Source organism: Caenorhabditis briggsae, assembly GCF_000004555.2.
Source record: "Caenorhabditis briggsae complete genome, chrIV, whole genome shotgun sequence".
Taxonomy (NCBI): domain Eukaryota; kingdom Metazoa; phylum Nematoda; class Chromadorea; order Rhabditida; family Rhabditidae; genus Caenorhabditis; species Caenorhabditis briggsae.
Genome location: NC_013487.2, coordinates 15341742 through 15356630, shown reverse-complemented (window position 1 = coordinate 15356630; position 14889 = coordinate 15341742). Strand labels below are relative to the sequence as shown.

Sequence of the window (14889 nt, the reverse complement as noted above, 5' to 3'; positions counted from 1 at the left end):
AATTTTCAGTCTATTTTAAGCAAAAATCGATAAGTCAAAAAACATTTTTAAAGCAAAAATTCCGAAAAAAAAATTCTAAATTTCAAAAATTCTAAATTTCAAAAATTTAAAATTCTAAAATTCAAAAATTCTAAAATTCTAAAATCCTAAAAATTCCGAAATTCTAAAAATTCTAAAATTAAAAAATTCCAAAATTTCAAAAATTCAAAAATTCAAAAATTCTAAAATTCTAAAATTCTAAAAATTCCAAAATTCTAAATTTCAAAAATTCTAAAATTCTAAAATTCTAAAATGTCTAAAATTCTAAAATTCTAAAATTCTAAAATTCTAAAATCATAAAAATTCCGAAATTCTAAAAATTCTAAAATTAAAAAATTCCAAAATTTCAAAAATTCAAAAATTCTAAAATTCTAAAATTCTAAAATTCTAAAAATTCCAAAATTCTAAATTTCAAAAATTCTAAAATTCTAAAATTCAAAAATTCTAAAATTCTAAAATTCTAAAATTCTAAAATTCAAAATTTCAAAAATTCAAAAATTCTGAAATTCAAAAATTCTGAAATTCTAAAATTCTAAAATTCTAAAATTCTAAAATTCTAAACTTCTAAAATTCTAAAATTCTGAAATTCTAAAATTCCAAAATTCTAAAATCATAAAAATTCTAAAATTCTAAAATTCTAAAATTCTAAAATTCTAAAATTCTAAAATTCTAAAATTCTAAAATTCTAAAATTCTAAAATTCTAAAATTCTAAAATTCTAAAATCATAAAAATTATAAAAATTCTGAAATTCTAAAATTCCAAATTCTAGTTCTAAAGTTCCAGAAAATTCCAAAATTCTAAAAAAACATTTTTAGCTGAAAAAATCTGAAAAATCCGAAAAAAAAATCAATTTTTAGGTCAAAAATCTTTATTTCGGGGGGTCAAAAATCGATAAGAACTCTAGCGAGAAGAATGACGAAAAAAATCATTATTTAGCAAAAAATTCAAATTTTAGCGAGAAAAAAATTAAAGAAAAAAGGCACGAATCGAGAGAAGAACGGGGGGCGAAATTTCAAAAAAAATTGGGAATTTTTACAGAGAAAATAGCGAAAAAATGTACAAAATATTGATTTTTTTAAATTGAATCTACAGTATGACATTATAGAACTGCGACACTTTAGAACCTGGATTTTCAAATGTTTTCGAAAAAAAAACTACAGGAAAAATGGCATTTCTTGGGGGATTTTCGGAGATTTCACAACTGCGACACTTCAGAACCGTGACATAATAGAACTATGACGTTTTAGAACTCTTATTTCGATCCAGATGGTCCCGGTTGCTGGGAGTTTTTCGCTAGAAAATCCTGTTGACTGACGAGAAGCGCTTCGGCGATCGGCACGTCATCAGAGTAGGCGTACGTGTCCCATTCTGCAAAACAATTCGGTTTTTAGGGTTAAATTTGGCCGAAAATTGGAATTTTCAGCTTTTTGGAACCCAAATTAGACTGAAAATGGCCTAAAAATACCGTATTTTTGGCTGAAAATTCCAAAAATTGACTGAAATTTGACTGAAAATCGCTGAAAAATATAAAAATCGGCGACTGAAAATCGAAGATGAGCAATCAACAAAAATTTTTTCAGCGATTTTCAGCCAAGCTTTGGTCATTTTAAGCCAAAAATTCGTCGTCACTTTCAGTCATTTTTAGCTATTTTCAGCCAAAAAATCAACTTTTTGACTCGAGCGATTTTCAGCTGATTTTCAGCTTTTCTATCAAATTTCAGGCCATTTTTCAGCGATTTTCAGCCAAGAATTGATCATTTTCAGTCATTTTTTGCCAGTTTTCAGCCTTTTTAACCAATTCTAGATCATTTTTTTCAGCTACTTTCAGCCAAAATTTTTTTTCATTTTCAGACATTTTTCAGCCATTTTTGATTGGTTTTCAGACAGAAATGCGTGTAATTTTCACAGCCAATTTTCAGCCTTTCCAACCAACATTCGGTCATTTTCAGATGATTTTCAACTGAAAATCCTAATTTTCAGCTTTTTGGAAGTTCGCAATTTTGGCTGAAAATGGCCTAAAATACCGTATTTTTGGCTGAAAATTCCAAAAATTGACTGAAAAGCGATTTTGAGCCAATTCTCAGCCTTTTTTAGCGATTCTAGACCATTTTTCAGCTATTTTCCACTAAAAATATTGTCATTTTCAGCTATTTTCAGTCATTTTCAGCCTTTTTAACCGATTTCCAGCCAAACCAATCATCATTTTCTAATGATTTTCAGCCGAAAATCGTTCATTTTAAGCCAGAAATTTGTCTTTTTCAGATGATTTTCAGCCAATTTTGGTTCATTTTTAGGTATTTTCAGTCGAAAAAATCAACTTTTTGACTCGTTTCCGAGATTTTAGAGCGATTTTCAGCCGATTTTCAGCTTTTCCAACAACTTTCAGGCCATTTTTCCGCGATTTTCAGTCATTTTGGAGTTGTTTTCAGCGAACAATTCGTTATTTTCAGTCATTTTCAGCTTTTCTAACCAATTTTAGACCATTTTTCAGCTAATTTCAGCCAATAATTGATCATTTTAAGTCAATTTTCAGCCATTTTCAGTCGAATTTCAGCCAAAAATCGATTTTCAGCTATAAAAAACCCACCCAAACTCTGCGCGGCCAACATTTCCTCATACAAACTGCCTCCGCCAGTCGAAGCTCCGCCCACTTCTCCGCCGCCTCCTGATGACGTGGATTGCTGACTTGTGGATGGTCCACTCTTGGATTCCAAATCCTTCAAATACGTCAACAGTGATTCGCGAGCGATTTGATCTTCCAGGTCCGCTTGCGTTCGTTGATAATCCGTCAAATCCATTTTGTCCTGGAAAAATTGATTTTTAGGGCTTAAAATAGCTTTAAAACAGCCTAAAAGGGCCTGAAATAGCCTGAACAGGGCTTGAATTAGCCTGAAAAGGGCCTAAAATGACCTTAAAAGGTCCTGAAATCGCCTAAAAATGGCCTGCAACAGCCAATGAAGAGCCTGAGATAGCCCAAACAGTGCCTGAAATAGCCTAAAAAGAGCCTAAATCAGCCTGATCAGGGCCTGAAACAGCCTAAAAAGGACCTAGAACATCCGAAACAGGGCCTGAATAGGCCTGAAATAGCCTAAAATGACCTGAACTAGCCTAAAAAAGGCTTAAATCAGCCTAAACAGTGCCTGAAATAGCCTTAACATGGCCTCAAATAGCTTAAGACGGGCCCAAAATAGCCTAGGTAGGGTCTGAGACTGCCTTAAAAGGGCCTGAAACAGCCTAAACAGGACCTAAACCAACCTAAAAAGGGCCTGAAACAGCCTAAACAGGACCTAAACCAACCTAAAAAGGGCCTGAAATAGCCTTTTCTGGGTCAAAATGGCCAAAGGTAGCGTTTAAAACTGTCAAAATGACTCAGAATAGGCCTGAAATTGCTCAAAATTCATCTGGAAGCTGAAAATTAACGCTGAGCAATCGAATTTTTCGTGGATTTCGGTCCATTTTCGGGTCATTTTCAGCGGTTTTTCAGCCCAAAAACCCAATTTTTGGTCCATTTTGACTCATTTTCCAGCCAAAAATCGCATTTTCAGCCAAATTTCGCATATTCTATACCTGTAACATGGTCTCCTCGATATGCTCCAATTCCGACTTGGCCATCGCTTTCGTCATCAAATCCTTATCAGCTGCGCCGGGGACCATTCCAGGCAGGCCTAGGCCCACGCCAATCGTTGGCACCTTCGGATCGAGGACTGAAAATTCGAAAATTGGGGGGAGAAATCGGCTTAAAATGATCATTTTCAGCATAAAAATGGCCTAAAGAAGGCCTTTTCAGCTTAAAATTGGCTCAAAAAAGATCCGAAAAGGCCTAAACAGCCTAAAAATCTGCCTAAAACAATCATTTTCAGCTGAAAAAACCGCAATTTTCAGCCGTTTCCAGCCTAAAACAGGCCTAAAAATGGCCTTTTCGGCCCAAAAATGCACCCCAAAAAACTCACTAGCATTATAGTGCACCGCCCGGTGGTAGCTCAGACGAAGTGGCGGATTCTGTTGTGGTGGGGCAGCCGAGGCTCCGCCCCCTTCCGCATTGGCTCCGCCCACTTCATTGGGTCCGCCCACTGGAGGGATGACTTCAGCGTCGGGACGTGGCATCAATACGTTTATGGGCTCTGAAATTTGAAAAAAAAAGTGAAATTATGGACACAAAAGGGGGCGTGGCCTAGGATTCAGGGATCGAACAGGGGGCGTGGCCTATTTTTCTGGGGTTGAAAGGGACGTGGCATATTTATAAGGGTCTCAAAAGGGGCGTGGCCTAACCAAATAGACCTTAAAAGGGGCGTGGTCTACTCACTAGAGATCGGAAAAGGGGCGTGGCTTATTTCGAAGGGATCGAAAAGGGGGCGTGGCCTAGAATTTTCGGGGTTTGTGGGTTTCTAGGCCATCAAAAAAACTCGGCCAGCCGCGAATTTTCGCCTAAAATCGGTCATTTTCAGCCGTTTTTGATGATTTTTGGCTCAAAATAAGCCGATTTTCACAATTTTTGGGTCATTTTGGCTCATTTGACAGCACTTTTCAGCTCAAAATTGTTCATTTTTAGCCAATTTTCACAATTTTTGGGTCATTTTGACCCATTTTTAAGTCTAAATTGTTCATTTTCCAGAACTTTTTGGCTGAAAATAATCCGATTTTCCATGATTTTTGGGCCATTTTGACCCATCTTTATAGCTTATTTTTGCAGATTTTGGCTCGAAATTAGCCGATTCTCATGATTTTTAGGTCATTTTAGCTCATTGTGAGGTCTAAATTGCTCATTTTCAGCTCAAAATCCTACATTTTTCATGTTTTTTGGGTCAATTTGGCTCATTTTTAGGTCTAAATTGCTCATTTTTCACATATTCTGGCTCAAAATTAGCCGATTTTCAAAACGTTTGGGTCATTTTGGCTCATTTTGACCCATTTTTAGGTTGAAATGGCTTATTTTTCGCAGATTTTGGCTCAAAATTATCCGATTTTCATGATTTTTGGCTCATTTTTCCCCTATTTTCGACACCTACCATCACTGTACTGATAAACCTCCACCGGCCGCGCGAACATCTCGGAAATGGCCTGCAACTCGACGTGATTCCCGTGCACATGGTCCGCCCGTTTCCTCTCTATGTAGTTCTCGTAGTTCTCCGTGATGAACTCTCTGAAATGGTCCCTATTCCTGAGCATATAGTCCATACACAGCTGCCGAATCTGTCCGTGCATCTCCTGATCCCCATAGATCTGCTCAGCGATCGCTCGAAACATGCACGCGCCGTCGCCCTCCATCTCCTTGATGATGAGGCCGCGACGGGCGAGACGGTCGGCGAAATCGGCTTCCAGCTGCAAGAAATGGCCATAAAATAGGCTGAAAATGGCTTGAAATAGACTTTAAAACGCTTAAAATGACTGAAAGTAGCACTAATATGGTCCAAAATAGCCCTAAAATGATTCTAAAAAGACCTAAAATAGTCCAAAATAGTCTTAAAATGGTCCAAAAGAGCCCTAAAATGGTCCAAAAGAGCCTTGAAATGCTCCAAAATCGACCAAAAATTGCTCAACGCCAGAAAAGTCGGACAATTAAAGCTGAGCAATCGCCGATTTCCGTTCGTTTCCGACCATTTTTAGTAATTTTTGGGTCATTTTCAGCGTATTTTCAGCCAAAAACCCTCATTTTTGGGTAATTTCGGGTCATTTTCAGCTCTTTTTGGTCCATTTCTAGTCATTTTTAGCCTATTTTGGGTCACTGGAAGCCGAAAAAAAAAATCAATTTTGGGTCATTTTGGCTCATTTTTTAGCGTATTCTACCTGGAAATTTTAGGCTGAGCAATCACAGATCCCCGTTGATTTTGGACCATTTTCAGTCAATTTCCGACCATTCTAGGTCATTTTAGGTCGAAAAAACTGATTTTTGGCCATTTTTGTGCTCATTTTCAGACCATTTTGGGTACTTTTTAGCGTATTTCCAGCCAAAATAGGTCATTTTCAGTCGATTTTCGATAATTTTGGCTCATTTTTAGCGTATTTCCTGCCAAAAAATCGCATTTCCAGTCAAATTTCAGCCAAAAAACTCACCGCGTCATCTCTCTGATGCTCCTCCCGATACTCGTCATCCGAATTGTAGTCTCCATTCCCGTTGCTCGACCCGTTTCGACGGCATTTCGCCGCCAAATCCACGTTTTCCGAGTTGTTCTGGGTTACTGTAGCTGATGGGGCGGCGGCGGTTGGGGGTACTGTAGATGGAGGAGGAGGAGGAGGAGGCGGGGCGTGAGGGTTACTGTAGGTTGAGGACGTGGCAGATGACGTCGGTTGGTGGGCGGGGCGTGGAGAGATGCCTGACGACTGTGGAATTGCCCCTGAAACTAGTCAAAATGATTGCTCAGCTTTAATTTTAGGCCTATTTTAAGGCCTTTTAGGTCATTTTCAGGCCATGCGAGGTCGATTTTGAGGACTTTTAGGCTGATTCAGGTCAATTTCAGGCGAATTAGGGTCATTTTTAGGCTAATTCAGGCGATTTTCAGGCCATTCAAGGCCGATTTTAAGATCGTTTAGGCCCATTTTAGGCTGACTCAGGCGAAATTAGGTCAATTTTAGGCAAATTCAGGCCTAATTCAGGTCAATGTTAGGTCAATTTTAGGCCATTCAAGACCAATTTTGAGGTCTTTTAGCCTTATTTTAGGCCAATTCTAGACTAACTCAGGCCAATTTCCGGCTAATTTAGGACAATATTAGGCTGATATAGGCCATTCAAGGCCGGTTTTAGGGTCTTTTAAGCAAATTTAGGTCAATTTCAGGCTGATTTAGGCCTAATTCAGGCTAGTTTAGGTCAATTTTAGGCTAATTCAGGTGATTTTAGGCCTTTTAAGCTTGTTTTAGGCCATTCAAGACCGGTTTTGAGGTCTTTCAGGCTAATTTCAGGCTGATCTAGGCCAATTTTAGGCTATTTTAGGTCAACTTTAGGCTAATTTCAGGCTGATTTAAGCCCATTTTTGGCCTTCCAAGGATGATTTTGAGGTCTTTCAGGCCTATTTTAGGCTGACTCAGGCGAAATTAGTCAATTTTAGGCTAATTTAGGTCTATTTTAGGCTAATTCAGGACAAATTTAGGTCAATTTTAGGTCATTCAAGACCAATTATGAGGTCTTTTAGGCCCATTTTAGGCAATTCAAGGCCGATTTTGAGGTCTTTTAAGCGAATTTAGGCAAATTCTAGGCTAACTTAAGACAATTTCCGGCTAATTTTGGTCAATTTTAGGCTGATATAGGCCATTGAAGGCCGATTTTAGGGTCTTTCAAGCAAATTTAGGCAAATTTAGGCCCAGGATGTTTTCAGGCCATGCAAGGCCGATCTTGAGATCTTTAAGGCTAATTTAGGTCATTTTTAGGCTAATTTAGGTCATTTTTAGGCTAATTTAGGCCTAATTCAGGCTAGTTTAGGTCAATTTTAGGCTACTTCAGGCGATTTTCAGGTCATTCAAGGCCGATTTTAAAGTCGTTCAGGCCCATTTTAGGCTGGTCAAGGCCTATTTTATGCCATTCAAGGCCGATTTTCAGGTGGTTTTTAGGCTAATTAAGGCTGATTTAGGCCAATTTTAGGCTATTCCAGGCCATTTTGGGCAGTTTTAGCCCATTTTTCAGCCATATTCAGCCAATTTTCAGCATGATTGCTCAGCTTCTAACATACATCTCTTGCTGTATGGTCCATCGTCCTGCTGCTGTGGAATTCGCTGATGATTCCGTTTCGCGCCAGACGAGCTGCCAACAATCGATTGATGATGGTGATGGTGATGGTGGCCACGATTTTGATCGCCAGAACTGCAAAAATCGATATTCGGGGCGGTGAAAATTTGGCTTAAAATCGATTTTTTCGACTGAAAATCGGTCAAAAATCGCTCGAAATTGTGATTTTTTCACAGTTTTCAGTCATTCTGTTTGCAAAAATCGATTTGATCGCCAAAAACTGCAAAAAATCGATTTTCGGGGGTGTAAATTTGGCTTAAAATCGATTTTTTCAACTGAAACTCGGTCAAAATCGCCTAAAATAGCGAATTCTGACTCAGTTTGGGCAATTTTCAGCTAATTTTCTCTGTTTTTGATCATTTTTAGCTCATTTTTAGCCATTTTCAGCCATTGTCTGATCGCCAAAAACTGCAAAAAATCGATTTTTGGGGTGGAAATTGCTCAAAATCGACTCAGAAAGCTTTAAATTTAAAGCTGAGCAACCGTTTATAGTCGATTTTTGAGCTCAAAAATCGGCAAAAAGTCGATTTTTCTCAATTTTTGGCCTATTTTCAGCAAATTTGGACTCATCGTTCTCGATTTTCAGCCATTCTCTGATCGCCAAAAACTGCAAAAAATCGATTTTTGGAGTGAAAATTTGGCTTAAAATCGAATTTTTCGACTGAAAATCGGTTTAAAATGACCTAAAATAGCGAATTTTGACTGAAATTTCAAGATTTTCAGCCATTCTCTGATCGTCAGAACTGCAAAAAATCGATTTTTGGGGTGGAAATTGCTCAAGATCGACTCAGAAAGCTTTAAATTTTAAGCTGAGCAATCGGTTTCTAGTCGATTTTGGAGCTCAAAAATCGCCAAAAACCAACTTTAAGCCATTTTCAGCCAATTCTGGCCCATTTTTCACGATTTTCAGCTCATTTTTCCACTATTTTCAGCCAAAACACTACCTTCCAGATGCTGAGCTACTCTTCTGCGCCGCGTCCTTTTCTCGCTTCTTTTTCACTGGCAAAATCGTCATTTTTCCGAGTTTTTTGGGGATTTGAAAAGTCTGAAAATGCTGAAAATTTGGCTGAAAATATGAAAAAAATCTGGAAAAAATGGGAAAATTCAGGTATAAAATCGCATGAAAAATCACGAAAATGAACCAAAAATTAAAGAAAAAATTGAAAATTTCAGCAAAAAACTGCATTTTTAGGAGAAGACATCGGGAAAAAAATCGGGGAAAATCGGGAAGAAAATAGACTACAAACTACAAAAAATAGATTTTAAAAACCCAAAAAAAATGTGCAAATAAATTATATAATTACATCAAAAATTCCAAAAATCCAGGAAAAAAGTGGGTGGAGCCTAACAATTTAGACTGAAATTTGGGGTTTTGAAAAGTGGGCGGAGCCTAGTATAAATTATAGAAAATTGGGAGAAAAAAGGGGCGGGGCTTAACTCAAAATAGAGAAAATATGGATCAAAAGGGGCGGAGCTTACTTCCAATTAGAGAAAATCGATCTTTAAAAATTTCGATCAAAAGGGGCGGAGCCTAATTATGATTTAAAGTGAAATTTAGAGGAAAAAATCGAGGCCAAAAGGGGGCGGGGCGTAGTTCAAATCACACGAAATCGGGGGGATCAAAAGGGGCGGAGCCTATTTCGAATTCGAGAAAACAAAAGATTATAGAGACATCGGGATCATCACAAGAATAGGGGGTTAAAAGGGGGCGGGGCTTAGTTCAAATCACACGAAATCGGGGGGATCAAAAGGGGCGGAGCCTAAAATATTAATTTTTTTTCGAATTTTAAAGCGAAAAATGGGTCGAAAATGGTCGAAAAAATTGCGAATTTGGAAGCGAACTTTCGATTGCTCAGCTTTAATTTTTACCCGATTTTAAGCATTTTTAGCGCTCATTTTCAGTCGAATTACAGCACGGGAAAATCGATTTTCCGGGTATTTTTAAAGATTTAAATTTTTTTTAAAGAAAAAAATTAAAAAAAAAAAAAAAAAAATTAAGGCTGAGCAATCGAAAATTCGGGTCGTCTAAAATAGGTCAAAAAACCCCCGCGTTTTAAGTGTCATTTTCAGACGTTTTTGGGTGCTGGAAATGCTCATTTTGGACCATTTTTAAGCCAATTTTTCAACAAAAAAATCGATTTTCAGACATTTTTAAGGCTAAAAATGCTGATTTTGGACCATTTTCAGCCAAATTTTTTCGCCAAAATCAATCGATTCCCGGATCAACGATATGATTGATATCAAAGGGCTCTCCGTCATCATCATCATCCTCTTCTTCACCTTCTGCCAATTGTACTTGTTCCAAAATGAATTCTTCCGCTCTTCGAAACTCGTCATCGGGTGCTTCTAGCAATTCGACGCCTTCTTCTTCCTCATCTTCCTCGTCTTCTGAAAATTCGAAGATTTTTGACTGAAAACCTCAAATAGCCGAAAATTGGTCTTTTCAGCCGATTTCGAGGTCGTTTAGGCTGATTTAGGCCTATCTCAAGCCGGTCAAGGCCAATTTTGGGCTAACTTGGTCATTTTTATGCCATTCAAGTCTGATTTTGAGGTCTTTTGGGCCCGTTTTAGGCTGATTTAGGCCAATTTTAAGCCAAAATTCCAGGAAAAAAGAACCTAAAATAGTTGAAAATTGGCATTTTGAGGCCATGTTGAGGTCGTTTAGACCCATTTTCGACTGGTTAAGGCCAATTTTGGGCTACGTCAGGTCATTCAAGAACCCATTTTGAGGTTTTTTAGGCTAATTTAGGCTAATTTTAAGCCAAAATTCCAGAAAAAAGGACCTAAAATAGTCTTTTGAGCCGATGTTGAGGTCTTTTAGGCCCAGTTTAGACTGGTCAAGGCCAATTTAAAGCCAAAGTTCCAGAAAAAAGGGCCTCAAATAGCTGAAAATTGGTATTTTCAGCCGATTTCGAGGCCGTTTAGGCCGATTCGAAGCTCCTTTCGGCCAATTTCAGGACATTCAAGTCTGTTTCTGAGGTCTTTCAGGCTGATTTAGGCACGGTTCAAGCTGGTCAAGGCTCATTTTAGGTCATTCAAAGCTGATTTTGAGGTCTTTTAGGCTGATTTAGGCCCATTTCAGGCTGGTCAAAGCCAATTTTTGGCTAAATTCAAGAGATTTTTGGCTAAATTCAAGAGAGCTATTTTGGGCCATTTTGGGGCTATTTTGGATCATTTCAGAGCTATTTTGGGCCATTTTGGGGCTATTTTGGATCATTTTAGAGCTATTTTGGGCCATTTTGGGGCTACTTTGGTCCATTTTTGGAATTTTTCTGTCGATTTTCATGTCATTTCTAGCTAGAATTAGTGTTTCTCAGCCCGTTTTAAGACGATTTGGTTCCTTTCCCGGGGCCATTTCGGACGATTTTCAGTGCATTTTTCGCTTTTTTGATCAATTTCTGTCAATTTTGGGACTTTTTTAGACAATTTCAGACATTTTTTGGGCTATTTATGGTCATTTCTAGTCATTTTCAGCCGATTTTGGGGTCATTTTAGACTATTTTAGGGCTGTTTTGGGTCATTTTTCGCCCATTTTTCAGTTTAAACCACCGTACCTTCATCCTCGTCGACATCTTATGGATCCTCCTCCTCCTCCTCCTCTTCTGAATCCGATGCGTAATCCGCATTCCGTCGTTCCCTCCGTCTTCTGAACAGCAAATCATCGTCAGCCAGTGCTCCGTTGAATCCATAATCGATGATTCGTTCGCGTAGAACGTCTTGAAGTGCCGCCTGATTTCCAATGATTGGTCGCATTGGCACTTGCACGGCAGGATTACGGTCATTCTGGAATCGAAAATTGAGCAATTTCGGGTGGAAAATGGCGGGAAGTTCAAAATTTTCGGTGCAAAAATCCCAAAAGTGAGCATTTTTAGATGAGAAATTCAAATTTTTTTGGGTTCAAAAAAGATCAAAATTGATGAAAATGCACCAAATTTCGCTTTTTAATGCTGAGCAATCGAAATTTTGGCTCATTTTTCCTAGTTTTCAGTCCATTTTTCAGCCTATTCTAGCCAGTTTTCCGGGAATACGGTCATTCTGGAAGCAAAAATGAGCAATTTCGGGTGAAAAATGGCGGGAAATTCAAATTGCTTGGTGCAAAAACCCCAAAAATGAGCATTTTTAGGGGAAAAATAGGTAGAAAATATGAAATTTTTGGTTTTAAAACAGCCAAAATGCACCAAATTTCTCATAAAAAGGCAAATTAAGGCTGAGCAATCAGAATTTCTGGCTCATTCTGGACCATTTTTTGTGGTTTTTGGTGCTCTTTTTCAAAGATTTAAGGCTGAGAAATCGAGATTTTTAGCCAATTTTCGGTCAAGCTCATTTTCAGTCAATTTTAGACCATTTGGACCAGAAAATGCGCTGAAAATCACGAAAAATGGTCCAGAATGAGCTCAAATTGGCTAAAAATGAGCGAAAATTCCGGTTTTTCAGGATTTCAGCATCAATTTCAGCCAAAAATTGTCATTTTTCAGAATTTTTCGTCAGGCATTTCCTGCCGATTTTGAGCTCATTGATGTCAATTTAAGCATGAGTAATCGACAATTTCAGTGCATTTTAGCTCATTTTTCGTCGATTTTCAGCCAATTTCAGCTGATTTTGGACTATTTGGACCGTAAAAATCGCTAAAAATCACACAAAACTGTCGAAAATGAGGCGAAATTGGTCGAAAATTCCGTAAAAATTGATTTTTTCGACCATTTTTCACCATTTTTAGCTCATTTTCAGTCAAATTTCAGCCAAAAACTTGATTTTTAGAAGAATTCAAGTCTGAGCAATGTGAATTTTGACTCATTTTCAGCGTATTTCAACCCATTCTGGACCATTTTCAGTCAATTTTAGCTCAATTTTAGCCCATTTTGAACCATTTTCAGCTCATTTTCAGTCAAATTTCAGCCAAAAACTCACCATCCGCGGTCCCCGTATATACTCCACCTCCTGATCGTGCCAATTCCGGAGCCCATTCAAAATCACGTCGATTGGAATGGGTTCCTCGTCCAAATTCTCTCTTTCCAGCCTCATTTCTTGGAATAGCGTTATCAGGTGCTGATCAGCCTCTCGTGATGGCGTGTACTCGGCTTGTTCCATCATCTGCACGGTAATTAGAGGGTAATTAGGGGGGTAATTAGATGGAAAATGCTCGAAAATTCGGAATTTCCGGGTCGAAATGGTCCAAAATTTCGAATTTTCTGCCTTTTTAAACATGAGCAATCGACAATTTTATGGATTTCGGCTCGTTTTTCATCAATTTTCCGCCTATTTTATGGGTAATTAGGGAGTAATTAGTCGAAAAATCGGTTTTAAATGGTTCAAAAAGGGATAATTCTTCAAAAATATCACTTTTTTGCTCAGATTTTAGCTATTTTTCAGAAAATTTCAGCCAATTTAAGCATGAGCAATCGTCAATTTTATGAAAATTAGCTCATTTTTCGTCAATTTTCAGCCTATTTCAGCTCATTCTGAACCATTTTTGGTGATTTTTGCATCAAAAAGTACCGTACCTCCCACACATTCGGATGTCTCAGTGCCAGCTCATGATTGAATCCCAATACGAGCAGATCCCGATTGTGTCTCTCGACACAACACTGCATGACGGCTTCGTTGAACAGGCGTACGGTGTGTTTGAATCCTTCGAGCTGCAAAATTACAGTATTAAGCATGAGCAATGGGTCCCAAATGGTTGAACAATGGCCGAAAATCGGTTACTGTAGGCTCTGGAGGAATACTGTAGCCGTCTTTTTCAGATTACTGTAGGTTTGGGGTACTGCAGGGGGACAAAAACTAAGCGTGAGCAATCAGCATTCTGGGTCCAAAATCAATTAAAATAGGTTACTTTAGCTCTGGAGGGATACTGTAGGTCTCTTTTTGATGCTTTAAGACAGTTAGGGGATACTGTAGGGAGAAATTAAGCATGAGCACTGGGTCCAATTCGTTTCAAATAGTTTTAAAAATTGGTGAAACCCCGGTTACTGTAATCCTGGGGGGGGGGGGGGTACTGTAGGTTTAATAAAGCCATTTTGAGGCGGTTAAGAGGGTACTGTAGGGTACAACAATTAAGCATGAGCAATCAGCCATTTTAGGGTCGAAAAACGGTTCAAAATGCGCTAAAATCGGTCTAAAACGGGTTACTATAGCTCCGGGGGTACTGTAGGTTCATCTATGCCTCGCCGATTACTGTAGCAGTCTGATAATTCAAAATGGATTACTGTAGCTTTCCTTTCTTCGATTAGGGGTACTGTAGGGGGATTACTGTAGCTCTGGAGATAGTGTATGTGCCCTAATTCGTTTTGAGGAGGGTATGGCGTACTGTCAGGGATTACTGTAGCTCTGGAGAAATTCGGTAGAGATACTGTAGCTTTCCTTTTCTTTGATTAGGGGTACTGTAGGGCGATTACTGTAGCTTTGGAGAGATACTGTAGCTCGTTCTTTTTTCGGTCAGGGGTACTGTAGAAAATCAGGGAGAGCAATCGATGGGAAATTGGCGTTTTGGGTCGTTTTGGTCGTTTTTGATCAATTTAAGCCTATTTTCAGCCATTTTCAGCTCAATTCGGGCAATTTCAGGTAGTTCTATACCGATTTTCGACCATTTTAAGCTATTTTAAGCCATTTTTCAGTAATTTTGACCAATTCTGGGTCATTTTGGATCAACTTTTGGCCATTTTAAGCCCATTTTGGACCATTTTTAGGCCATTCAGGACAATTCTAGGTCGTTTTGGACCATTTTTGGATCATTTTTGAACAATTTTAGGTCGTTTTAGACCGATTTTTAGCTATTTTAGGCCATTTTTGAAGCTATTTTGACCGATTCTAGGTCGTTTTTGGCCAATTTTTGACGGCTTTAGACCAATTTAAGCCCATTTCCAGCCATTCATTTCCCCTACCTGAGCCTGAGCAATGGGACATTCAGGACAATTCTAGATCGTTTTGGACCGATTTTTTTTTAAACCTGATCTTCTGCCAATTTCAGCTATTTTTCAGCCAAATTATTTCAGCTTCGGACCGATTTTAGACGATTTTCGGTCGCTTTCGAAATACTGAGAGCAATGAATCTGACGTCAATTTTGAGCGAATTTTTAGCCATTTTGGGCCAATTTCAGGCCGTTTTAGACCGATTTTTGACTGTTTTAAGCCTTTT

The 14889-nt window shown here is 38.3% G+C and overlaps 2 protein-coding genes across 2 annotated transcripts in view; both read right to left on the bottom strand.

The window, feature by feature from the left end:
• Positions 1-1292: 1292 nt before the first annotated feature.
• On the bottom strand, positions 1293-7719 carry CBG21043 (the record flags this gene model as incomplete). Its single annotated transcript, XM_045236268.1, has 7 exons — positions 1293-1408; positions 2628-2844; positions 3608-3744; positions 3991-4161; positions 5047-5359; positions 6092-6372; positions 7695-7719. The coding sequence occupies 7 exons, from the start codon at positions 7717-7719 to the stop codon at positions 1293-1295; spliced, it is 1260 nt and encodes a 419-aa protein (XP_045097212.1).
• Positions 7720-11327: 3608 nt separating this feature from the next.
• The window catches only part of CBG21046, a gene marked incomplete at both ends in the record, with an annotated part of 6102 nt that continues 2540 nt past the window's right edge, over positions 11328-14889 (bottom strand). The window contains 3 exons of the mRNA XM_002634681.2: positions 11328-11537; positions 12663-12845; positions 13256-13390. Of these exons, the coding sequence (XP_002634727.2) occupies positions 11328-11537; positions 12663-12845; positions 13256-13390 (528 nt within the window). The remainder of the gene's footprint in view (positions 11538-12662; positions 12846-13255; positions 13391-14889) is intronic.